At 36.1% G+C, this 26,758-nt stretch overlaps 1 protein-coding gene across 6 annotated transcripts in view; it reads left to right on the top strand.

The window, feature by feature from the left end:
- Window positions 1–26,758, top strand: part of LOC110465227 (golgin subfamily A member 4-like) — an 88,467-nt gene that overhangs the window by 27,943 nt on the left and 33,766 nt on the right. For 5 of the 6 annotated variants that reach the window (XM_021520904.1, XM_021520906.1, XM_021520907.1 and 2 more), the window contains 5 exons: window positions 9,025–9,105; window positions 19,738–19,803; window positions 21,293–21,444; window positions 21,666–21,768; window positions 22,311–23,129. In XM_021520904.1, coding sequence (XP_021376579.1) covers window positions 9,025–9,105; window positions 19,738–19,803; window positions 21,293–21,444; window positions 21,666–21,768; window positions 22,311–23,129 — 1,221 coding nt within the window. The remainder of the gene's footprint in view (window positions 1–9,024; window positions 9,106–19,737; window positions 19,804–21,292; window positions 21,445–21,665; window positions 21,769–22,310; window positions 23,130–26,758) is intronic. The other variant, XM_021520909.1, reaches the window with a different exon arrangement.

The following is a 26,758-nucleotide window of genomic DNA, read 5'->3' as shown; positions in this document are numbered from 1 at the left end:
AGTCTTGTGTCTCACCAGCTAACAATTGATGTTCATCTGTGGAACAGAATATAAAAACCAACAAAGCTTTACATTTTGTGTTAACAGGTACTGTAGAATTGTATGTGTATTGTACAAGGTAGAATAACTTGTTTCTCTGAAAACCTCCTGAATGTTATGTACAAAGTAATTTAGGTGGTTGTGATCTGCTATTTCAATTTCAAGATGACATCATCATTCATGGTTGTATAAAGATTGTCAATTGTCATAAATATTGCTTATATTTTAATGGAATTTTTTCCAATGGGTAGCTAGCTATGCAGAATGTGTTCATTTTAATAGGCTGTGTTCTGAAACAGCATATGTCAACACTAAACTGCTTGTAATTGCTTAACAAAAATAAAATTTGGTAGCAGTTGCAATTGTAGTTTAAACATATTTTATTGTACAAATATACATATCAGATAGGTGTGAATCTACTCAATGGAGAAAGGGTTCCATTTTGTTTTTAGAATTGAAGTTGCTCTTGGCCAGTGTACAGCAGCATAATACTTCATATTTTGCATATTTTCAAACTGCATTATTGTACGAAAAAAAACATTGGTACACTTATTTTCAGGACCTCCTGTACAAGAACATTAACATTTCATAATGTAGGTAAAACATAATACCTTAATGTATCCTTGCACTCGACAGGCTGTATGTAGCTAGATAGTCAAATCATATCTCATTTCCTCATCTAACTTTTGGCAGGAAATATTAAATATGACATGAAATTTTATGATAAATATGAAAGATAAGTAGGCAAGGAATAAAAAAAGCACACATTTTGGCCTTATATCTTGAGGTATTTATTAGATAAAAAGTATATAATTACAGCTTTGCTATACAGGTTTGTGATTAATAAAGCTAGGATTAAGGATCATGCTTATAGTGTTAGACATAATTTATCCTCTCAGTTTGAAATCTACCTGGGATTTTCAATTAAAAATGTAAAACTGGTATGTTTATATCACACATGTTCATCATGTGCTTGTCAGCATGGACTACATCTAAATTCATGGACTTAGTCAGCTGCTGATAGTGTTCTATATAATTTCATTACTTGCTCTATCCCCTGAAGACGTCTAGTAATCATGATCTGGTGTTTTAAAGAATTATGTAGGAGAGGATTTCTTTCAGATCTTGATCTTTCTTCTTTTTATAATTGATTTATCACATAATTTCTAAGGTAATTCTTTTAAATCAGTAGTATTAAATCATAGACCTGGAACCAATTAGGTAGGAATCTGGTCCTACCTGTTCAAGGTCAAAGCAAAGACTTCGATTGGTTTATTGTAGGGTATCCTACATGTACTTGTTCAAGGTCAAAGTAACATATAAGCCTTAATTGGAATCCAATCCTACTTCAAGGTCAAGGTAAAAATCTTGATTCAATTTTATTTGAATCTGATACAATTTGTTCAAGGTCATCAGAGTATAGACCTTGACAGGAATATTATCCTACCTGTTCAAGGTAAAAGTATAGACCTTCAAAGGAATAATATTCTACCTGTTCAAGGTCAAAGTATTGGCCTTCATGAGAAATTAATTGTACTTGGTCAGGTCAATGAATAGGCCTACATAGGAGTTAAATTCTAGGGTCAGTGTATATATAGGCCTTCATTGAATTCACACCTGTCCTGTGTAATGAAACCTCTGCAGGCTATTGCAGTAGGTTTATTAGAGGTTGACCATCTGTGAAGGTGTCATCTCATGAAAGTTTGAAAGGTTTTTGGCCGATACTGATATGCATTGGAACATGGCAGGTAATGACCTCTATTTGACCTCTAACTGACCAATACCAGCTGGTACACTGCAATTAAAGCCTTTATGCTCTGTGGTCAACCTGACAAGGTGTGGACTTCATTGTCAGTTCTGGGGACAAAATACTGGACATTAAGTGACCACACATGAGGTCATAACTTATAAAGAATATGACAGTAGTTTAGATTTCTGTTTGTATGGAGGTCAAGGTCAAAGAAACACAACGTAGAAGTATGTTAAAGTTTGTCATGTCACAACCGAATCACAGAAGGTTTGGTATAAGGAGGTGATCATAAAGTTCTAATGTACACTACACTTAATCATTCTAATCAATTGAATGTAATCCTTATGATCTGAATGGTAACATTTCAGGTACAAATAGTCTGGACTATCTCTCTTGGTCCATCCTTTTACTACCGAAGCACATGTTCATGTTCTATATTTTCTTATTTCATCATATTTATCAAGTTCAAGGCAAAACACATTTAAGTGTAATAAAAACAAACACAGCTACCAGATACATCTAATAAGACAGCTAATGGTTAAATCTACCAGATACATCTAATAAGACAGCTAATGGTTAAATATACCAGATACATCTTATGAGACAGCTAATGGTTAAATCTCCCAGATACATCTAATGAGGCAGCTAATGGTTAAAGCTACCAAATACATCTATGAGGTAGCTAATGGTTAAATCTACCAGATACATCTAATAGGGCAGCTAATGGTTAAAGCTACCAGATACATCTAATGAGGTAGCTAATGGTTAAATCTACCAGATACATCTAATGAGGTAGCTAATGGTTAAATCTCCCAGATACATCTAATAAGGCAGCTAATGGTTAAATCTACCCGATACATCTAATAGGGCAGCTAATGGTAAAATCTACCAGATACATCTAATAAGGCAGCTAATGGTGAAATCTACCCGATACATCTAATAGGGCAGCTAATGGTTAAATCTACCAAATACATCTAATAAGGCAGCTAATGGTTAAAGCTACCAGATACATCTAATAGGGCAGCTAATGGATAAATCTACCCGATACATCTAATAGGGCAGCTAATGGTTAAATCTACCAAATACATCTAATAAGGTAGCTAATGGTTAAATCTACCAGATACATCTCATGAGGTAGCTAATGGTTAAAGCTCCCAGATACTTCTAATAAGACAGCTAATGGTTAAATCTACTAGATACTTCTAATAAGGTAGCTAATGGTTAAAGCTACCAGATACATCTAATAGGGCAGCTAATGGGTAAATCTACCAGATACATCTAATAAGGCAGCTAATGGTTAAATCTACCAGATACATCTAATGAGGTAGCTAATGGTTAAAGCTCCCAGATACATCTAATAAGACAGCTAATGGTTAAATCTACTAGATACATCTAATAAGGTAGCTAATGGTTAAAGCTACCAGATACATCTAATAGGGCAGCTAATGGTTAAATCTACCAGATACATCTAATGAGGTAGCTAATGGTAAAATCTACCAGATACATCTAATAAGGTAGCTAATGGTTAAGTCTACCAGATACATCTAATGAGGTAGCTAATGGTAAAATCTACCGGATACATCTAATAAGACAGCTAATAGTTAAATCTACTAGATACATCTAATGAGGCAGCTTATGGTTAAAAAGAAAATGAGGTTATTAATTATTGATAATTTGTGATCTCAGATTGTTTATATACGGAAGACACTGTTTGAAGATGCCAAAAATGGAAATATATAACTAGTAATAAGAAGTGGAATAAGTCTATAAACACTTTGATAATTGGCTATACTAATTGAGGTTAAATATGTTGTGAACATTTACTATTATATATATATATGCTGCCTATCATTTGAGTCTAGAGAGATGGATATGAAAATACGTATCAAAACTTAAGCTTTAGAACTCAGATTTCATTGCTGTACATCTAGTATAAAGAGAAATCCATTGACAATGACTACGTGGAATTTCATATATCATTCCCACAATTTGCTTATATAATCATTAATGACTTCCTTCACAGGTGAGAACAAACCTGAGAGCTGAAATGTGATGACTTGACTACATATGATTACAGTCAAAAAATAGAAAAAGTTTCTATACTCTATTCTTTTCAGAATATGGGACCTTAGACTCACATGTAATATCCCTAGAAAACTAATGATTTTTGGAGTTAAATTTCATGTTGAGGAAATGATTTTCAACCTCCATTTAATACCGATTGACACTGTTTAGAGTTTACCCCACGTATGTGTGTTTGTTAACAATATTGACAGATGACACTCCCCTGAAAAAACGCCAATAAATATGTTTTTGGATACATACAGGTGTAACTCTATATAGGAAAAGATAAAATTTCATCTATTGTATGGTCTGGAATTTCATCTGACAGATCAAATGGCTGTATTCAGAGGATACATGGGTGACTGTAGGACGGGCAGAACTGAGCTGTTTCACTTTGAAAGGTCACCCTGACCCAAAAATTAAATCTAAAGGACAAATTATAAAATACCACAGGATTGAGATAGTAGTCAAATTAAAGTGTGTCAAGTTTTACTGGGTCGATTGGAGGGAGCACCTGTTACGTGGTCATATTTGTGTGTTATATAAGTCATTCCATTTTATCCATTGATGATACCCTAGGAAGAGTCTTTGAAATATATAGTGAAGACAAACGTTATATAAAGTCAGTACAGCGCTCCGTACATGAAAATATATTTTATTTTATCAAATGCTGTGAAACATGTACGAAAGTTTGTTATAAAGTATGTTTGTCAAATGGACAAAAATGTTTCACTGTAAAATTGATGATTATCTTTACAACATTTAAGGTGTCCAGCTATTTTGTTCGTAAGTTAGTAATGTATGGTGTCCATGAACATATGTCAATTGTTTTCCAGATTTTGCTGATAAAATATTCTTAAGAAAAAAATGTTTGTAAAAATGGGGATTCAAACTGGTTGGTATACATTTACAACTTTGGGTGTATGTTGAGCCTCGTATACATACAGTGTGTCTAATAAGGTATAGTATTTAGGCATGTATAGGGTGGGTGGCTTGCTGGGTTGCGTGACCTGATGTTGTTTTGTGGGGACAGATAGATAATCACACCATTATGTACCTGTATACCTACAATCTCCGGGGGTAATGGGGCGCAATCTTTGTTTTTAAGGTGTGTTACTTCATTTTCGTTTTGTATGGAAAACACAAACAGGTCCTGGTCAGGTGCCATAGTGTACAAGCCTGTGGCTACTGGTACCTGTTCTGGGACCTTTCTGGAGCTCGAGTCACTGTGTAGGATAGTGTACATATATCAGGCCTATGAGCAATCTGTAGGCAATTTCACGAGAAATAAACTGCAACGATGCAGTATTTATATAACTCCAGTTCATTCAGTGAACCTTCTCTGAACTGTTTCTTTAGTTTCAAATGTGGCTTTAACGTTTTGAGGCAAATGCAGCATTCATACTGGAGAAGAGGACCATTCTTTTTCTGTTGAAGTAGTGCTACCTTTCTGATACAAAATCTGTTAACTGATGTAAAACTGTATAAATTTAAACCATATACCACTACAGGACTGATCCTATAATTTATAATGAAAAAAATCATAGCATGGAATTTGAATATAACTACATATTCTGAAGGAAAAGTTTCGTTGTCATGGTTTTTGAACTGGATAGCTATCAATATAAAGCATTTAACTTTGTTTTTTATGTACAGAATAAACATTTTAAAGTCGATTTGAAGGTATGGGAAACTGTCCCCTGCAGTGACCTGTAGGTAAAGCTGTTCCAGATGAGAGGCAACTGACATAGTTGTGAGGTGATTTTCTGTTGACAATTTTACGCATTATAGGACAGACACATATGGCTGCCATTTTGTATTTGTATTGTTGATTTCCGTGAGAATGGGTTCATGCAGATCGATCAGCCAACAGGACAGAGAACAGCTCCTGAATCTGACACTGTAAAACTGCGAGATCATTTCCTGTGGAAAGAGAGATGTGTCATTTACCTGTTTGACAGTAGAATTGATGAGGTACAAGGGGGCACCTGTTGATTAAAAATAGCTGTAGGAATCCAGTGATTGTTTTATTGGTAGCTTCCATCTCCCCTTAGAAAATGTGTGAAAAAAGATGTTTTTTTGTCACCTAATTGGTGGTGTTGATGAACACACTAATTGATGGTGATAGGTTTATCTGTGGATCTAGAGGAACAGGTGACTTTTTTATACTGACCTGATGGTAAAGTAGTAGGGGAAGCCATTTTGTAGGGCATAATTTTCCTGATTGTTTTACAACCCACAGAGATTGGCTGTTTTCTTGGTTGAACATCATATGATGGCCTGAAGATTGCAAATGAGCCTCTTGTCAATTTAATGGTGTAAATCACTGATGCTTTGATGAAGCTATGGACACGAGCGGTACAAGATGTTTCCCAGACCGGTTTTGGTCCTAAAACAGACTCTTTTCGGTTTGAGCAAAAACCAATTTCTTCACATTTAAATTTGACATTTTTTAACAAGTATTTAACTGAAACTATTAGAGTCATAAAGAAGCCAAAGACATCAGGATCTATTTAGTTAGGATAAATATCTGTTACAGAAATTCTGGTAACATCTCAGTCTATGTGTAGAGTTTTCTGATAGGTATGGGCCTTATACAGAAGTTGATATTAAACAAACAAGGAATATAGTGACACTATCTGACATCAGTGTGCATGTAATTTACATATCTCACAGCTAGGACACTTAATTCACCACAGAATCAATCTGTCCCTTAGACAGTGAGGTTCTACACACACACGTTAGAACATTCTCCCCTGACTTACTTATGCATAAAAGATTGTGGCTAAGGATTGGCATGTTTATACAATTCAGGATTTAAATTTAAAGATGATGAATTACATTGATTTTTTATGTAAATTGAGTGTTTTAATTCCCATTCAGTATTCATAATCTTGAAACGTATAGCTGTCGCTTTTATTTCAGACAGCGTATACAACATGCAAGGTGTATGTAAATATTGTAAATTATCAATAAATCCTTTACCTACATATTACACAGCATTAAAAATTGGACAATTTCCAGGGCACACTTCTGAAGTCAGACTGATGAATGAAATTGTCACCAAAGTTCCACTTCACACATAACGTGGTGAATGGCTCTGCTGATATTTACAAACGGAGCGTCTTTTCACAGTGATTGTTATAGATTTCTAGCCTTCAGTTGTAGTTATACCAGGGTATATCTCTGGTTTGTATAGGGGTCAAGAGCAACCAACCTCGACTTCATTAGAGCATTTCATTTTGTTAGCATTATCAACATAATTACCAGGTTAGGTGAATAAAGAACCTGTTCGCCGTCTATTAATCCACTATATTTAGCGCTCTTCAATATGGCAGCTACAAGATAAAATCTTTCCAATAAGGTTAATTGTGATTTGAGATAAAGTTTTTTGTGAGATCTGTTGGTGTTTGAGGTGAATGCCTTAACTATCAGCCTAACTAACAAAGCAATGTGATAGGTTACCACAGGAGTTAACGTTAGCCGAGGGTAAATCTGTTATTTAATTACATGTAATATTAATGTAAGCATCACTTGATTGTATTTGGTCAACCTGATGGCTTCATCTTATCATAATCTGTTTTGTTTGAAAAAAAAAACTGTTTTATAATTTGTTGATCAGAGATGGTTGAATTGCTTCTACTAACTAAGAGCCATAGGAGTTAAAGTATTATGTATTGTGAAATTCAAAACCCTATTTGATGACACAGTAATAAAGCTACATTGCTCTTTGATTAATTATAAAGATTTTTTTTTAATTAATTGAAAAATACCTAAATATGGTTAGGAACATTTGAATGTTAATCAAGACCAGGTTTGAAAAAAATGCAAAATGGGATTTGTTATTTCTATCGTCCTCTGAGAGAGCACTTTTCATTGACTGGTTTGAATGTTGTATATATGAATACTTTGTACTGTGATTGTCATTGTATAGTTTTAATATCTACAACAGTATAAAGAGCTGTGTAACAGGCCATGAATTTTAAAAATCAGGGTCATGACGGCCGTTTACAGTTAAGATCTTTATGCCATTTGAGTTTTAGCTTGGGGACCTGGGAAAGATATAAATATCGCCAAACATTTTTAGATATGTATATCTGACAATGGGTGACAACGTAAAGCCATTCACTGGTGATTAATGACCGGCGAGCAGCCATTGGACTGGTATGATATTCCATATGGGGCTCTACAAATACTCTGTTAAAGTATTAAAAAACAGATAACCGTTTGATAAAACATTTAAAACCAGCCTGTTTACCTACAGTTGTGGCCAGTTATAGCACAATAATACATATAATACATGTTGTATATAATGTACATATTTTAATATGCTTGACCAATTTTATGGGAGACGAGTCTTTGACTCAATATGTGATCAAGTTTAAAAAAAGACTACTATTATTATTATTATTATTATAATATAAGTTTGTCTTTGTGATGACATCATATTTGGTTTAGTAATTACTATGTTGGTTTCCTTAGATTTATTTTGATAGTAATACAAACAGGACGCATAACATTTTAATTTTAACTTTACAACCTTGTTAACTTTGTACAAAATAGCATCTTGAGGTCATGACCCAATAACCTTAATTGCATGAAAAGCATTGGTTAGACCAGTGATGTAATATGTAACTGTAAGCTGACACCATCCTAAACATTGCAAATGGGGAAGTAATGTCTGCTCCCGATGTCCCCCTCCCGATGTCCCCCTCCCAACATTCTTCCAGTCTCATTCTACACCATCGTTTCCATGGCAATGCATGTTTAATATTGGCTGACTTGGGGTTTCTCTGCAAGGAAAAAGAATGTCGTGTATTATAGAAGTATAAGTTTAAGTTTTTGTACATTTTTGATGAAATTTCATTAGAATGGGATAATTTATCTATTTGTATATTCTTTCACATGTCAAAGAGATAATGTACAGTATTTCATGTTTCTAAAATCTGAAATGCCTCCTGTGTCAACCCTGAAGAAACTCTGGAACTAACCCTGACATGATCATGATCACACTGAATAATTCAGTTATAATGGAGAGCTCGAGGTTTCCCTTGTTTCTTAAGTTTTCGTATTTGACTATTAGCTTTTACTATTGACTAGATGAAACGAATATGTGCTATGGAGTAATATTTACTGTCCTATTAACTATTTTCTTTTTTTCTTTTTCACAGGCTACCCGAAAAATTTCGAAATGTGGATATTTGTTTGTGTCTCCTGATTTCGACTTCAGCAACCCTCTTGATCGGACCAAGGTCAGTATCAAACTCTGAAGGTCATTTGTGGCTTGACATGTTTTTAATTGTTAAGGTAGTCGTTTGAAATTTTGGTACAAGTCATATTGTAAATTTTGTATTTGAATATTTCTCTCATTGAAAATGCCTTTCTTTTGGATAAGACTGTAACCTAGAGAATTCTGAATCAGTGCACAAATTGGAAAATTCAAAAGTTGGTATCCTTCCATCTTTTGACATGTTTGTAAACAACCTCAATAAACGTTATCTTTGGCAATTGTAAACATAGAAAAGTAAACCTTTTAGTCTGGGATATCAGAGATTTTCACAGCTTAGAAAGCGGAACAATGTCTGATAACTTAAAAAGCTTAGGTTTTGTAACAGATTACTTCAAAAGATTCATATGTTTATCTTTGTCAAGATTTTAAAAGCTACAAAAACAGGTGTGTGAGTTTATCCAATTCCTGAAGTTTATCCCAAATGCAAATCAAGGGTTGGTATTAAGTGTCTGTTTGTTGGCTTCTGAAAAGAAGCTTAGATAAGACAAATCTTAAAAATGCAGGTGTATCGCTTTTCAACACACTGGCAGCCAATTTTGGTATAGATAGGAATTGTATCATCAGCATTTCAAGTGCTGACTTATCCTTCATTACCACTCTATGGGATACTATCACACACAATGTGTTCATTACCACTCCATGGGATACTATCACACACAATGTATTCATTACCACTCCATGGAATGTGTTTTATTTTTTGCTTGTTTTTCTTCATACCTTCGCTGGGTTCATGATGCTTTCAGATTTGACTGATGACAAACAAGTGTTGTATAGTTATACAAATCTCCAAGAAGTACTTTCTAATCTATTAGAAATTGGTGAGAAAGGCATAGAGATATGTGAAGTGAGCAAGTGAAAATACCGAGTCCACAAAAGAACAGTTCCTCTTGTTGTTTTAAATAATGATGTGAATTTCACTATGGATTTAAAGGAATGTGGGTTTTTAGTGAGTTGATCAAATATACACAAGGTCCTGTATGTATATGTGACTATAAACATTCGATAGTTCACAGGGTTTATATACCTATGAGCCTACAACAATGATAGCTTGTGTATATAGGTATCATGTTAGCATCCAAGTGTTATTTTAAACAGACATTCAACCAGTGCTCTGTCTTCAAGGATGAGAGCATCTTTAATGAAGAAGAAATTTCCTTTAATTCACCCTGATTATCCAGACACTGTATAGAGGTGACTATCCTCGAGTTGTATCTGACCTACCACATATCACTACTACCCTGTCTCTGTAGTACACTGGTACACTAGGGAGTCTCTATATCACACTCTGTGTAGTACACTTATACACTAGGGAGTCTCTATCACACCTCAATTATACAATTTGTATCCCCCCACAGGTAAAAATCACCAGGTAGGTTTTCCACCACCTCCTGATTTATGGCTTTTCCTCCAATGATTTAGATATACAGGAGTAAACATGTTAATTCAAGAAGGTATATCAAATTTGAATGATGTACTTCAAAAAAACTAGTATGAAAAGTTTAAAAAGTTTATAAGTATGTTATATGTAATTATAAAATGACAACTACGTGTATATTGTTATTTGGAATTAAGCCCCCGAAACATTTTTTTATCTTTAGTGAATAAAATACAACACTTTAAAAAAGAAGCTGGTACATACTAATATGAATCAAAGAAGGATTGCGAAAGGGGGCGTGAAGATATCACCACAATAGATGATCTCCTGTTTTCATTTAAGTAAAATTCAAAAAGTTATAATCGTCACATAACATGTGTCAAAGTTGTGTACATATTTCTTTCTCGAGGAGGAATGCATTTTATAGTTACAAAATAAATTGGTTTAAAATCATCAAAAATGGTACATTTGCTAAGCAATATAGTCCAAACACACCAAATGGTTGGTTATGATTGTTACCTAAAATTTCCCAAATAATCAAAGGTAATTTTAAATGTGATAATTTTGAAATATTGATACATATAATTTGAAAGTGGGCGGCTTTTTAATTAATCTTGTTTTTATCAAAGGAAGAAAATTTGGACAGAAACAGTTATCGCATGTAGTCCTTTCTAATATTGAGGGAAACACTATGATGGTTAACTTATAGAATAGGATTCAGCTATGTAAATTGTCATATTTGACATGATTTAGACATATGGTCAGGAATGATATATGGTTTCATTTACTGTTGTGGAAGGTGTGCATTGCAGTATTTCAATCTGTTGCTCATTAAAAATTGATTTCATAACATTTTCTCAGAATACAGAAACTTGATCATTTACTAATAAATCAATGGCATATATTAGATTGACGTCTCTGATATTTAATATATAAGTAGAGATAGAGAGCGTTCCCTGTATAATGCCAGTAAGTGTTGTCTACATAGTTTCTCATCAGTATAAACAGGATCCCCTACGTTATAAAAAACGCCAGACACAGTACGTAACACCTGTTTACCTGGAAAAGACACTCTCCACACCTGTACCGACTGTTTTATCCTGAACTTGTAGTGTTCCTCAATCTGACATCAAATACCTTGAAATTCTGCCAAGATTAAAAAAGTATGAAACACTATTGCCTCAAGACTTTTTTGAAAGCTCGTGATCACAGCAACTTGTAAAAAAACTAGATTTCCTTGGTGACAGACAAGAAGATACAGACACAGTTTAGTTACTTTTTTTTCACACATAATAAATATGAACTATGAAAGTTTTTGTTTCTTTAAATTTCAACAGAAATACTTATAAGCTATGAATTTACTGAGAAAGGCTAAGAGCATACCCCTGTGTGCTAGCTATATATACACAGAGAAACATCAAGGTATCCTACTATTATTCTTTAGGTTATTTTGGAGAAAATAAATAAATGATTTAAGGTTAGTATGTCTTTAAGTCACTGCTTTTGCATGACCTTTGACCTGATGTCATTTCATTGGTCAAACAAGGTTATTATTTGCCATATTTTATACATGAAAAATTGTTTATTAAATGTTTCATAACTGGTTTGTGTATATTTTTATTATCTACACGAAATTAATCATCAAAAGATCTTAGTAAGGTACACAATGACCTGGTCCTAGCTGTATTTTTATGTATTGGAGACAAAACTTAGGATAATTCAGCTTCAGAAGATACAGCTGGCCCATTACCATATGCTCAGTCTTGAAAATATTCCTAATTCAGATGTGAAACATAGGTCTTTATGTTGACTTGTAAAACGCCTATCCATCTCACATTCCTCATTGCATCTAATGCAAATAGGCACTTATTCTTAAACGTTGTAAAATTAGAACCCAATTGTAAAGCCAGCTTGTCTGTTACCAATTGTAAAGCCAGCTTGTCTGTTACCAGTTTGCTGTTAAACTGTACAGGTAGTACACAACTCTTGTTAAAATCTTTTCCTCAGTCTATTCAAGTGCTCAGTCCTAATTTTTTATACTTCTCCCTTTGGCTCCTGTGGCCACACATCAAAAACATCACCAAAACAATACCCCGCCCCCATCATCTTCTGCTTATTTCTATTCATAAACAACAGCTGTCATATAAATGCAATGTTTGATAAATTAAGACCAAGAAAAACAAAAAAAAATATGGTGGACTTGAAAAGGGAAGTGTTCTAAAGTCCTTTTGAAGTGCACTTCATAAAGGTCTTATAAGTTAAGGAGAACAATACATATCTACAACATCTTGTATAAGGTTTGGTTAACTGGAATGAAGCAAGCCAAATATCGCCTGTAACTAATTCAGTAAAACATGTTTTATCTTTGAAAAAAACCTAGCATCAAAGAAAAAGTGTAAAAAGAAATTAAAAAAGATATAAACGATATGGTTTTATGCTTATTGCCTTTGAGGTCTTGCAAAGGTTGATATAAACAAATTCACAATAAGTGATAATTCAATTGAAAAATGTATTCTGTTTTCTGAAATCAGAATATAAAGTGCATTCGTTTTGGCAATTGTACAGTAAAACCTCGTTATACAGCCACCTTCTGTCCTCTGTGATTTTGGCGGTATAACAACGATGTTGGCGGTATATCAGGTTTACTATTTTGAACCCAAGTGTTCACACACCAACTGAACTTATACTTTAAAATAATAATAATAAACTTCAGAATACGTTTTTTTTCAAAATTGTAATTTAATGTATCAAATTGTTGAGGGTGCAAAACATACAGGTGAGTACCTGGTCAGTTGGCAGTCACTCGTAGCAATACAATGTACACACATACGTTACATTCCTGTCATCGTGATATACCTGTACTCCTCAAATTGGCGGCATTTAACTAGGTCAAAATAGTGTGATTTTAACCATTTGTTAATATATTAGTTTGGGAATATGATGGCGGTATGTGGGTTTGGCGTTACAACGGATGCATTAGCATTGGGGAAATCTGTTCTGAGTAAATTAATGGCGGTATGCGTGTTTGGTGGTTTAACGGTGGCATTACAAGGGGGTTTTACTGTATATTTATGATTTTACTAGCACTTGTAACCATGAATGTAGTTTACCTAGCTCAGTGCCTAATGTATGTTGGAGTCTGTTTATCATGCTCTTGTGCCTTGAACAACCCATTGTGATCTTAATGATTTAGGCAGTAATATATAAGTTATTACTTTACAAAATATTTTGGTTTCTGCTGATGAATACATGGAAGTACTTTCAGTTAGATCTGATAACAACTGTAGGCTTTGTGTAGAGAACTTCTCATACATTGGTGTCAGGGACTGGATCCAGGTCAATCATTACCTAGATCAAATATTTTCATTTGTACTTTTATCAATATTCTCAATGAATATTTTGCCCTGGTTTTCTCCTTTGACCAGTGCAAGAAATGCCTCATCTAAGTCACTGTTGTGTTTTTACCTTGCCAATTATTTGCGGTTTGGAAATTTTTGTGGTGGCAAAGGTGTTATGATATATAACATATTCATGAGTGTATTTTATTTGTAATGATTCATTTAACACAAAATTAGCGAGTAGTTTTATCCACTAGAACAATTCTGTGTTTACAGTACATGTAGCTACTGATATTGGTAGGACAGAGCACTTTCCTCTTAATTGACAGGTGGTTTATATGTAGGTGTAGAAGTCACTGTAGGACCAGTATTGTCGCCTGTAAATACACGCCAGGTGTACATCTCAAACCCCTTGTGGCAGTATAAACATGGAAATGCTCCTTACTGCGAGGGGAAGTAAACATGGTAAAGGTATTCCTAGCGAGACTGGTGTACCACATTCTTTATATATCCGACCTATTTGGGCAGACAAACACTTGTGTGTTAGTAATGTAATTATGATGTATAACAGGATTAGCTACACATGATCATTCTGTCATAACATAAAAATGTCACCCCACGTTCACATGGGGGTATTGTGGTTTTATGTGTAAGACTATCTTTTATCATAATGTGGATGGGGGAAAATTAAAGGAAAATGTCATGATTAAACATAACATATTTCTATATTTTTTAAATCAACCTGCTAGTGTGTTAATGGACTGCCCTGGTATAGTGTATTTCAGTATCAATGTACATTTGTCCAGGGAATAAATAACCTAAATACCATTTATCCATTAACTCAGTTTTGTCAATATTATGTTTAAAGTGAAGGTTGTTCACTGAGAAAAGATTCAATGTTATATTGTGGGATATTATCAGGTGGAACATTCTTGTTTAAAAGTTCTTTTATAAATTGAGAAAGCGTATACCTATATTTGTAACACATGTGTCAGAGCTTGAGGTATTTATATTATTTGGAAAACTTTTATGAGGACTACTGTCAACAAAATCATTAAATAGAATTTTATTGTAAATATGTCTCAATATCACAAGTTGTATTTGCCATTCAACATCCTAAAATACACTGTTTTCCACTGAAATAGATGTTTGTCTTCATATTTCCAAAATATAGCATTGTTTTGTACTTTTTGTTATGAAGATATTCATCTCCCTGAAAGTACATCAACAATGACTTCATGTCTTTACATGTACACTGTATATTTAATTATATTTTTACACCAAAACAACAAGATATATTGTGGTGCTCTGTCTAAGTATATTTAAATCAATAATGATAATCAGTTGGCTTTTATTATTTCTAAGTAACCAATCTTAAGGTTTTATCATACGTGCATATCTCCATACGAAATTGTTGCCCCTCAGGCCGATTTGAAAAAATGACGTCACACATAGGAAAACAGACACATCTACGCCATTTGATAAAATATATGAGTAAATTTGATATCGTCGATCATTTCAAATTACCTAAAAAACGTAGCTTGATAACAGTGTCAAGAAAAACAAGGTTTACAAAACAGATTCATTCTTTTACTGGTTTTGTTTTGTCCCTTATCAGTTAACATCAGTTGTTAATAAATGAATTTTCCATTTCACATATTAGAGATAAGACATAAATAGATTGTTTTACTATGAAAATGTATTCCAGCTGAGGTAAAATTGTCAGTACTGTTTAACTTCATGTAAAAAACTAATTTTGATTTGTTGCAGTATTGTTGCTGCTCTGAAACTAGTCCTTTCTCAAAATGTCTGATATCAAGTTTACTCTGAATATATATATCACATATATGGATTACAGGTTATCTAAAATAGAAAGTTGTTTTTCATAATATGAATTACGTAAGATGAAGGTTGGTATATATGATGGAGGCAATGTAGATCTTTATAGTGCCAATGATTATAAAAATGTGTCATAGTGTGGTATTTGGTGTTAAGTTTGGTGTGTCAGTGTGGTGTTGACAGTAGTGGCGGAGGTGTCCGTCCCGGTGTGTCAGTATGTGATGTTGGCAGTAGTGGGGGAGGTGTCAGTCCTGGTGGGTCAGTATGTGATGTTGACAGTAGTGGTGGAGCTGTCAGTCCTGGTGTGTCAGTTTGATGTTGACAGTGGTGGTGGAGGTGTCAGTCCTGGTGTGTCCGTTTGATGTTGACAGAAGTGGCGGAGGTGTCAGTCCTGGTGTGTCGGTATATGATGTTGACAGTAGTGGTGGAGGTGTCAGTCCTGGTGTGTCGGTATATGATGTTGACAGTAGTGGTGGAGGGGTCAGTCTTGGTGTGTCAGTGTGGTGTTGACAGTCGTGGTGGAGGTGTCAGTCTTGGTGTGTCAGTGTGGTGTTGACAGTCGTGGTGGAGGTGTCAGTCTTGGTGTGTCAGTGTAGTGTTGACAGTAGCAGGGGGGGTGGCAGTCTTGGTGTGTCAGTGGGGAGTTGACAGTAGTGGTGGAGGTATCAGTCCTGGTGGGTCGGTTTGATGGGGACGGGAGTGGTGGAGGTATCAGTCCTGGTGTGTCGGTATGTGATGTTGGCAGTGGTGGTGGAGGTGTCAGTCCTGGTGTGTCAGTTTGATGTTGACAGGAGTGGTGGAGGTATCAGTCCTGGTGGGTCGGTTTGATGGGGACGGGAGTGGTGGAGGTATCAGTCCTGGTGGGTCGGTTTGATGGGGACGGGAGTGGTGGAGGTATCAGTCCTGGTGGGTCGGTTTGATGGGGACGGGAGTGGTGGAGGTATCAGTCCTGGTGGGTCGGTTTGATGGGGACGGGAGTGGTGGAGGTATCAGTCCTGGTGGGTCGGTTTGATGGGGACGGGAGTGGTGGAGGTATCAGTCCTGGTGTGTCAGTTTGATGTTGACAGTAGTGGTGGAGGTGTCAGTCCTGGTGTGTCAGTTTGATGTTGACAGTAGCAGTGGAGGTGTCAGTCTTGGTGTGTCAGTGTGGTGTTGACAGTAGTGGTGGAGGTATCAGTCCTGGTGTGTCGGTATGTGATGTTGACAGTAGCAGTGGAGGTGTCAGTCCTGGTGTGTCAGTTTGATGTTGACAGTAGTGGTGGAGGTGTCAGTCCTGGTGTGTCAGTGTGGTTTTGACAGTAGTGGTGGATGTGTCCTGGTGTGACAGTATGGTGTTGACAGTAGTGGTACCAGTGGATGTGTCAGTCTTGTCGTGTCAGTGTGGTGTTGACAGAAGTGGTGTCAGTAATGTGTGTCAGTGTGGTGTTGGCAGTAGTGGTGTCAGTCCTGGTGTGTCAGTATGGTGTTGACAGTAGTGGTGGATGTGTCCTGGTGTGTCAGTATGATGTTGACAGTAGCAGTAGATGTGTCAGTCTTGTCGTGTCAGTGTGGTGTTGACAGTAGTGGTGTCAGTAATGTGTGTCAGTGTGGTGTTGACAGTAGTGGTGGAGGTGTCCTGGTGTGACAGTATGGTGTTGACAGTAGTGGTACCAGTGGATGTGTCAGTCTTGTCGTGTCAGTGTGGTGTTGACAGTAGTGGTGTCAGTATGGTGTGTCAGTGTGGTGTTGACAGTAGTGGTGGATGTGTCCTGGCATGGTGTGTCAGTATGATGTTGACAGTAGCAGTGGAGGTGTCAGTCCTGGTGTGTGGTGTTGACAGTAGAGGTGTTAGTCCTGGTGTGTGGTGTTGACAGTGGAGGTGTCAGTCCTGGTGTGTCAGTATGGTGTTGACAGTAGAGATGTTGGCTAGGACAGGGGTGTATACAGGCTGATGAATGTTGGTTTGTTTACAGTCATGTGTGACATCAGATTCATCATAATCAGAGAGAAGATTAGGAGCAGGCAGGTCAATGATCTGTTTGTACTATTCTGACACATAGGATGGTTGTCAAGTTCTTGTATACACCTCAATCCAGGGGATACTGTATCCAGCTGATTTATAACATACATACCACCTACACTACACACCTGTTCTGCCTACCTCACACAAATACATGACAACTTATTCAATTTTATATCGATTTTTAATATGCATATTTGTAAAATGTGATTTGAAATTTTATGATTCCATGATGTTGCAATGATAACACAGGATACCTATTGATTTGATGTTTGATTGATGTGTGCATGTTATACCTGTCTGATGTCACAGTACAATTGTAATACCTGTCTGATGTCAAAAGTAAAACTGTAATACCTGTCTGATGTCACAGTACAATTGTAATACCTGTCTGATGTCACAGTACAATTGTAATACCTGTCTGATGTCACAGTACAATTGTAATACCTGTCTGATGTCACAGTACAATTGTAATACCTGTCTGATGTCACAGTACAATTGTAATACCTGTCTGATGTCACAGTACAATTGTAATACCTGTCTGATGTCACAGTACAATTGTAATACCTGTCTGATGTCACAGTACAATTGTAATACCTGTCTGATGTCACAGTACAATTGTAATACCTGTCTGATGTCACAGTACAATTGTAATACCTGTCTGATGTCACAGTACAATTGTAATACCTGTCTGATGTCACAGTACAATTGTAATACCTGTCTGATGTCACAGTACAATTGTAATACCTGTCTGATGTCACAGTACAATTGTAATACCTGTCTGATGTCACAGTACAATTGTAATACCTGTCTGATGTCACAGTACAATTGTAATACCTGTCTGATGTCACAGTACAATTGTAATACCTGTCTGATGTCACAGTACAATTGTAATACCTGTCTGATGTCACAGTACAATTGTAATACCTGTCTGATGTCACAGTACAATTGTAATACCTGTCTGATGTCACAGTACAATTGTAATACCTGTCTGATGTCACAGTACAATTGTAATACCTGTCTGATGTCACAGTACAATTGTAATACCTGTCTGATGTCACAGTACAATTGTAATACCTGTCTGATGTCACAGTACAATTGTAATACCTGTCTGATGTCACAGTACAATTGTAATACCTGTCTGATGTCACAGTACAATTGTAATACCTGTCTGATGTCACAGTACAATTGTAATACCTGTCTGATGTCACAGTACAATTGTAATACCTGTCTGATGTCACAGTACAATTGTAATACCTGTCTGATGTCACAGTACAATTGTAATACCTGTCTGATGTCACAGTACAATTGTAATACCTGTCTGATGTCACAGTACAATTGTAATACCTGTCTGATGTCACAGTACAATTGTAATACCTGTCTGATGTCACAGTACAATTGTAATACCTGTCTGATGTCACAGTACAATTGTAATACCTGTCTGATGTCACANATCTGATGTCAAAGTAAAACTGTAATACCTGTCTTAAGTAAAACTGTAATACCTGTCTTATGTCAAAGTAATACAGTAATACCTGTCTGATGCCACAGTAAAACTGTAATACCTGTCTTATGTCAAAGTAAAACTGTAATACCTGTCGGATGTCGCAGTACAATTGTAATACCTGTCTGATGCCACAGTGCAATTGTAATACCTGTCTTATGTCAAAGTAAAACTGTAGTACCTGTCTTATGTCAAAGTAAAACTGTAATACCTGTCTGATGTCGCAGTACAATTGTAATACCTGTCTGATGCCACAGTACAATCGTAATACCTGTCTGATGCCACAGTACAATTGTAATACCTGTCTGATGCCAAAGTACAATCGTAATACCTGTCTGATGCCAAAGTACAATCGTAATACCTGTCTGATGCCACAGTAAAACTGTAATACCTGTCTGATGCCACAGTAAAACTGTAATACCTGTCTTAATCATAGTTTTATGTCCTAATGATACATAGTTGTTTCTGGCTGATAGTGTATTATCCATCGGCCTCTAGTTTTGACTACATACTTATACAATGCTATTACATCATTGTAGCGATGGCAGAGGCGGTTCTTTCGACTGTTTGATGATGGAGAGCTCAACTTTTCAGTGGACGAAGATGTAAGTATCTATTTTCCAATCAAGAATTTTTTAAAAAGCTCTTTAACTAGAAAACAATTGTGATTTTAAAGGAGGTTATCTTCTTGATGGAATAAAAAATACTCTACCATAGCCATCATTGTGATCGTTGTTGACAGCTAAGGACAGACAATCGTATATAGAAGGTACATTCTACATACACTGGGAAGATGTAGTCATCAATGAAACTCGGAGAGGAAGTGGGGTTTCCTTTTAAACACTGCTTTAACAGTGACAGTACTTCCTATATATGATTGTCTACACGAATCATTCATTCATAGACATGCTTCATAGTTTCCGATCAAACACTAGTCATATATGTTAATTTTATATTGGGTGGCTGGTTTACATGTACAACCCCGTGGGTTTTCTCAGGTTACTCTGCTTTTTATGGGAACTCTGGTTTTCTCGGGGTACTCCGGTTTTCTCAGGGTACTCTCGTTTTTCTGGGTACTCTGGTTTTCTCTGGGTACTCTTGTTTTCTCTGGGTACTCTGGTTTTCTCTGGGTACTCTGGTTTTCTCAGGGTACTCTTGTTTTTCTGGGTACTCTGGTTTTCTCTGGGTACTCTGGTTTTCTCAGGGTACTCTTGTTTTCTCAGGGTACTCTTGTTTTTCTGGGTACTTTGGTTTTCTCTCGGCACTCTGGTTTTCTCAGGGTACTCTGGTTTTCTCTGGGTACTCTGGTTTTCTCTGGGTACTCTGGTTTTCTCTGGGTACTCTGCTTTTTCTCTGGGTACTCTGGTTTTCTCAGGGTACTCTTGTTTTTCTGGGTACTCTGGTTTTCTCTGGGTACTCTGGTTTTCTCGGGGTACTCTGCTTTTTCTGAGTACTCCAGTTTCCTCCCACATCAGCAACCTACTGTTCTATTCCTTTTGAGCCAACAAGACTAAGATTGATAACACACAGATTAAGTTATAAAACCTTGCTTCATAACTGTTGAATAGAAGACTGTTAGGAGAAAAAGTTTAATTTAATTTAAAAAAAAAACTATTATTCAGGTTTTTGGTACACATACTTTAATTGAAATTCAAGTAAGAAGGGTTTATTTTTTGTATGAAGATTTGGAATTATAGAAGGTATGAATTGTGTCATAAATATATAAACAGTTAGATCCAAATGAAAGGGGTTGTTTTGTTTGGTAAGGTATGGACGGTGTAGTTAAATGTATTGCTATTTGGCTGGAGGAGTTGCTTCCCTTCATTTGTTAAAAACTGTTACCAATATTGTTGGATGTTTTTCACTTGAAGCTAATGTATGGAATTGTTTTTGACAGCCAGTTCACGTTACTGCGATCTTCAATTTGCAGTTTATCACTTAAAGTTGTGTACAGTGCAGACAGGTACAATCAACATAATACAAATGCATTGTACAATAAGTTATACTTGGTAAAGGGATAATAACCTCACTGTAGAGAATCAATATTCTTATTACCAAAATTATATGATGACAATATGATATTTGTATTTTCAGCCTGACACTGTTCCACAGGGGGCGGTGGACATGAATAAATGTACAGAGGTTGGGGATGCTGAGAAAAAGACTAGCCATACCAACTCTCTCTTCATCATCGTCCCCAACAAAACATACTACATCAAAGGAGGATCCAAGGAGGAGATTATGTGGTAAGGTTTCAGGGGCTTGGCCATATACAACCAGCATATCTATCAAGGCAAGAGGGGGATTCAGATAATTTAGTTGTTTCATCATAGTTTAAAAAATCCCTGTGAATATTTTTTGAAGTCCAGCTTATTATAAGGAACCAGACCATAGATGTTCAGATAGTAGGGACACTCAGTAAAGTGGATACATTATCATTACTGAATACTCGAGTGATTTGTTTCAGGTGGCAAGAAGTCCTTGCTGTGTTTCCAAGGTCATTACCAAAACCCAAAAACCGCCGCTTCACCATGCCCATCTTTAGCAATAAGGACAAGGAGAATGTCCAGGTAAGTGATGCAAGGGAGATAATTCTGTTAAAATTTGAAATTCAAATATTGGAAGGGAGGTAATTCTTTAAAGCTTGGCAATCGGCCTAGTAATTATGAGATATTATATAGAAAGATTATTTTTTAATCTGTAACTTATTTGTGATACAGACATTTAGCATTTTTTGCTGATGTTGATTATGAATTTTGAATAGTTACTGACATTCTTTCCCCTAAGGTATGCATGCTTGCCACCTTTGTTCTTGCTACTTTAATGTATTGAAAGTTGTTATGTGGTAATGATGGTTCGTTCACTTATTAGTTTCTTTGAGATATCTTTTGTAAACAACTTCAAATAAATTATAAGAGCAAGGAGTTAACATTGTTTTATTTTTTACCGTAACCCAATATGTTTTGATAGGTTGAGGTCTTATCAGTATCTGACATGTATTGGTTGTGAATGTTTTAGAGACAGTGACATGACGTTTAACTGACACAGCTACATTGTGTTGTGGTTGATTATATAATTGTTTACTTATGTATCATTGTTTGTGTTATTGTAGCCACTGACCACAGACTCACACAGGAAGTTACCAAGTGTGAGTAGTCTCACAGACGGGGACATTCCTGCAGTTAACAATCGTTTTGAGGCTGAGAAGGTCAAGGTAAAGGAGCAGGCCTTTTCAACCTATCGAGGTGTGCGCAACATGAAACATCGGACTGATAAACACTACCAAGAGGGATTGCGTAAGAGCAGCAGTCTACACGATCTTTCTTCTGAGGATGCCAAGGATGTTGGTATGGGACTAGCATCTTCCAAGTTCCTAAGTCGCTCTGGTGACAGACTCAACTATGTAAGTGTAGCTTCACATCCCGGCATGGAAAATGCAGCCCGCGTGTTAGCGGACTCCAACTACAACAACCCCTACTGCACTGTCCCCCGCCGGACATGGCAGACACTGGCAGCCAACACCACTTCCCCGCCATCTTCCAATGCTAATATTCCTAGCTCTGCCTCCGCCAACAGCCCTTCCTCTTCCCCCTCCTCCCATCCTACTGTGGTTGTCAACCCTAGCCATATCCCCATTATACGCCGCAAGAGCAACGCTGATACTCAATCCTCTGCTGCGTCCACCAGCACTAAGCCCAAGAGTGCCAGTGAGCGAGCCCGTCTTCACAGGGAACGTTCCACAAGCATGAAGGACTTTCCGACCCAGTTCTCCCTGCCCAAGCCAGATGGTTCCCGCATGTCCATGTCCAGTCTTGACCGCCTGTCTGCCTCCTCGGGTCATGTGGATGGACAGTCCTCAGCTCGACCCTCCGGACGTCGTGATATATATGAAGTCCCCACTAACAACTTGAACCAGACTGATGAACTCAAGGTAAGTAAAATACTGATAGAGCTCTACATAAGGAAGTTTTCAGAAACATTTCGTAGACCTTGGAAATGAAGAAATACCTACTTCATAGTTGTGTTTTTGTGTAGTGTACATTTTGCAGTTAAAATGTAGATTGACAGAACTTAGTGCTGAAATAGTTTTATGATTTAAAAAGTTCTTTCAGTTCTTGATCCAAAGCAGTTTGTTCTACTCTTGCTTGTGTAAGTTGAAGTGGTTTCTATGAATTGAACCCTGCCATCAATATCAACATTAGTAAGAAACTGTGTAGACTGGAGACTTGTACAATGACAATGTCATATCTATTCTTACATGACTTGTTAATTTTGCTTCATATTTGTCAAAAGAAATTTTCATTGCAAGATTGGTTGACATAGGGCACTGACAGGTTCTTGTGAACGTTATCTGATTGACATAGGGCAGTAATTGGTTATTGTAAAGGTTACTGGATTTACCTAGTACAGGGATGGGTTATTGTGAAGGGCAATTGATACTTAATCAACATAGTATACACCTGGTAACATTGATGGTGATTATAAACCAACAGAAGCTATACAATACTTTTAGTATGTTACTGTAAGTGAAGAACAGCTGCTGATCTTAACACCTTTAGGAATGTACACTGAATTTATACATCATCAAATGTGTGTACTAATTATATAAAGTTTTAGCAAAACTGGGCTGAGTCTATCTCCATTGACTGGCTAGCTAGGCAGCTCAGTTGGTGAGAGCATCCATCTGGAGGATCTGTGGATGTCCTGAATAAGAGTCCTGGTCTGTCGATGACGTTTTCCTGTCTTAAATTTGTATCTCAATTTAAAACATCCAGTAGTGTTATATAGTCTGACTGACTAGTGTCATCGGTGTACAAACGTCTATTAATAAAAGATATTTGGTCAGGTTCTCGGTACCTATCACAGTAAGGTAGAAAACATCATTAATTTAGTGACTTGTCACAAGTAATGAAGTATTGGAGTTCATTCTCAATTCATTAATTTGCATTTGATTTTTTTTTCTAAAATTAATTGTATGTTTCTATATTTTGATAAATTGTTGCCATATTTAGAAACAATTTAGATGTAACCTTTGGTTTGATGACTTGAGCTAGTAACCTTGATATTTTGTCCATACATGGGCATCACTGCTGCCTAAAATACATGATGTTCCTGGGTCAACACTGACTAAACACATCAAAGGGATCTTGCCAAAGGCAGAACAGAATCTGGAATAAATTATTACATATCTTACAGGGTTGTAATCTCACAAAGACAGATGTGTCACCAATGTCAAATATTTTATGCATTTCGTGAATTAATCTATGGGTTTATAGAGCTGTTATAATTAATCCAGTCAATCCAATTTATGGTGTTACGTTAACAGAGGAAGATATAAAAATGGTATTTGTCTTATCCTTATCTGATTTTGTATACGCCCGTCAAATTTGACGGAAGTATTATGGTATGGGGTTGTCCGTCTGAACTTTTATTTGTCCGGCAACGAATCTCTTTGAAACTTGGTATACATTATAGTCATGATATGAAGTTGTGTCTCCTTTAAAAGAATTTTGATTCGACAATCTTTGCAAAAGTTCTTGCCCTTTGTTCATTTTAGTATTTGATTTTTTGTATATAACACTATATGGCATTCGACGGGCGTATATTGTTCCACCCCGCAGTACTCTTGTTTGAGAGATAACTTGCAGTAATTCATATTCGACAGTCAACATTTTTGTTTATTTTTCTCTCGTCTTATTTGTCTCGCTGCCACGAAGTAGCAGAAGCAAGGCTTAGGTGTTGCTTTTCCAGTGGCAGTGGCGTCAACATTAACATTTTGCGTTTAACTTAGTTTCACTGAAAGTATAAGTGCTAGACCAACCAAACTTGACATGTGCATTGATGGTCAAAGTAGGGCACAGGAGAGACATATCAATCGGAATGGCTTGTGCATTTTTTAAGTGTCCTATGAAAATACCAGGTAAGCTAGTCCAGTTAATTATCTCCCCTTGTTTGAATATGTGTTTGGTGTATTTTATAGAGGTAAGTGATAAATTAGTGGGGATATGTATACAATGCTTTCATGAAAAGGAATTTAAGATAAAGGTAAACATGTATTTAAATCTGATTCACCATCTACCTGTTTAATTCTAATCAGTAAGGCTGATGTGCTTTAGCATTTAACGTTGACAGGTGTTTTAGCATGTAATATTGACGGGAATTCAATTCTCACGGAACCTTTCATTGAAGTGTCCAGTAGTGTAGTGTAGGGTTTTCTGCATTGCTAATGGTGAAGAAACGGATATTAGACATTTGCCTCAAAAGATCATAGAACAACATTAACCTGCAAGGGAAAGATAACCAGAATAGTCGGTGAACATTATTAAGGTGGGCCAAGTTTTCATCATTTGAAAGTCAGTTAAGTTATTTACATGTAAATTATTTTAAAACTTGAAGCAATTGGATTGACAACAGCTGTTTATTAGAGGATAGTTGTGTAGCATTGTGTGCATCATGTGTTGTTTTCACATTTAGAAATACATTTATAACTAACGAAATATTTTTGTGATGTAAACTAGTTGATTATACTATCTAGTGATATTTTTATTGCATTGATTAAGAACATTCAGAAGGAAATTTTGTGGCATGAACCCAGAATCAAACATTGTAATTTTATCACACGGAATTAGAATGTGTCATGGGTTATTTTTATGACATACACTTAGAGTATATACATTTTTGGTAAAATGGACTAGATAATTAAATCTCTCAAATCAGTTTCATTACATGAATTTATAAGATTTGCATGTCTTTTTCTACCAATGTATGAGAAGTAAATGTTGTAAATTTAATTACCAAGCAGAGTAGCTGGTTGTGTGGTCAACCTTAACAGCTGTATCTGTCAGACACAACACACAAACACATCCAGTGGACTGAGGAAATCTAATTGTCCAATGGACTGAGGAAACTAATGGTATACATTTGTACCTAGGCCCAGTTTCTCTACCTTGATGTCATGATGAATGGGGCTTTAAATAGTTTTGTTCATTTGAAGAAAAAAAAAGTTTTTTAAGTGACATAGGTCATTACAATACCTCACATTATTTATATTCAAATCTGTGAGCCAATAAAATGTAAATTGTAATTTTTCATTACACACAGTAAATCAGTATCCTTATATGGGATGGGAAATCATTCAAGTCTGTTGGTTGGGTTAACGGAATAAAATCCATAATTCATCTTAGTTTTGTTACCGATAGTTTATGATGACAAATTTATTACCACGAAGAAAACCAAGTACAATTTCACAGAAGTATCTAGTTTAGGTTTAACATAGTCTGTATTGGCTATTTTTTGTCAATGCCACTGTAAATCAGTCCGAGTACTCTCCGGGTATACTGTGGGCTGTCTCGGTGATTCCATTGAAGGATGCCTGTAAAGAACATGTAGTGATCGGTTTATGTGACAGGTACCAGGTTAGTGTAATGTATTCTGGAATGTAATTGCCGTTTAGATCATTCCTTAATCAGAGAATATCTATTTTTAGGTCACCTGAGCTTTAGCTCAAGTGACCTATTGCTATCCGTTTTCGTCCGTAGTCGTCCGTCGTCCGTCGTCCGT

This window comes from Mizuhopecten yessoensis, unplaced genomic scaffold, assembly GCF_002113885.1.
Source record: "Mizuhopecten yessoensis strain PY_sf001 unplaced genomic scaffold, ASM211388v2 scaffold11065_1, whole genome shotgun sequence".
NCBI lineage: Eukaryota > Metazoa > Mollusca > Bivalvia > Pectinida > Pectinidae > Mizuhopecten > Mizuhopecten yessoensis.
This window is presented reverse-complemented; position numbering and strand designations above follow the sequence as displayed.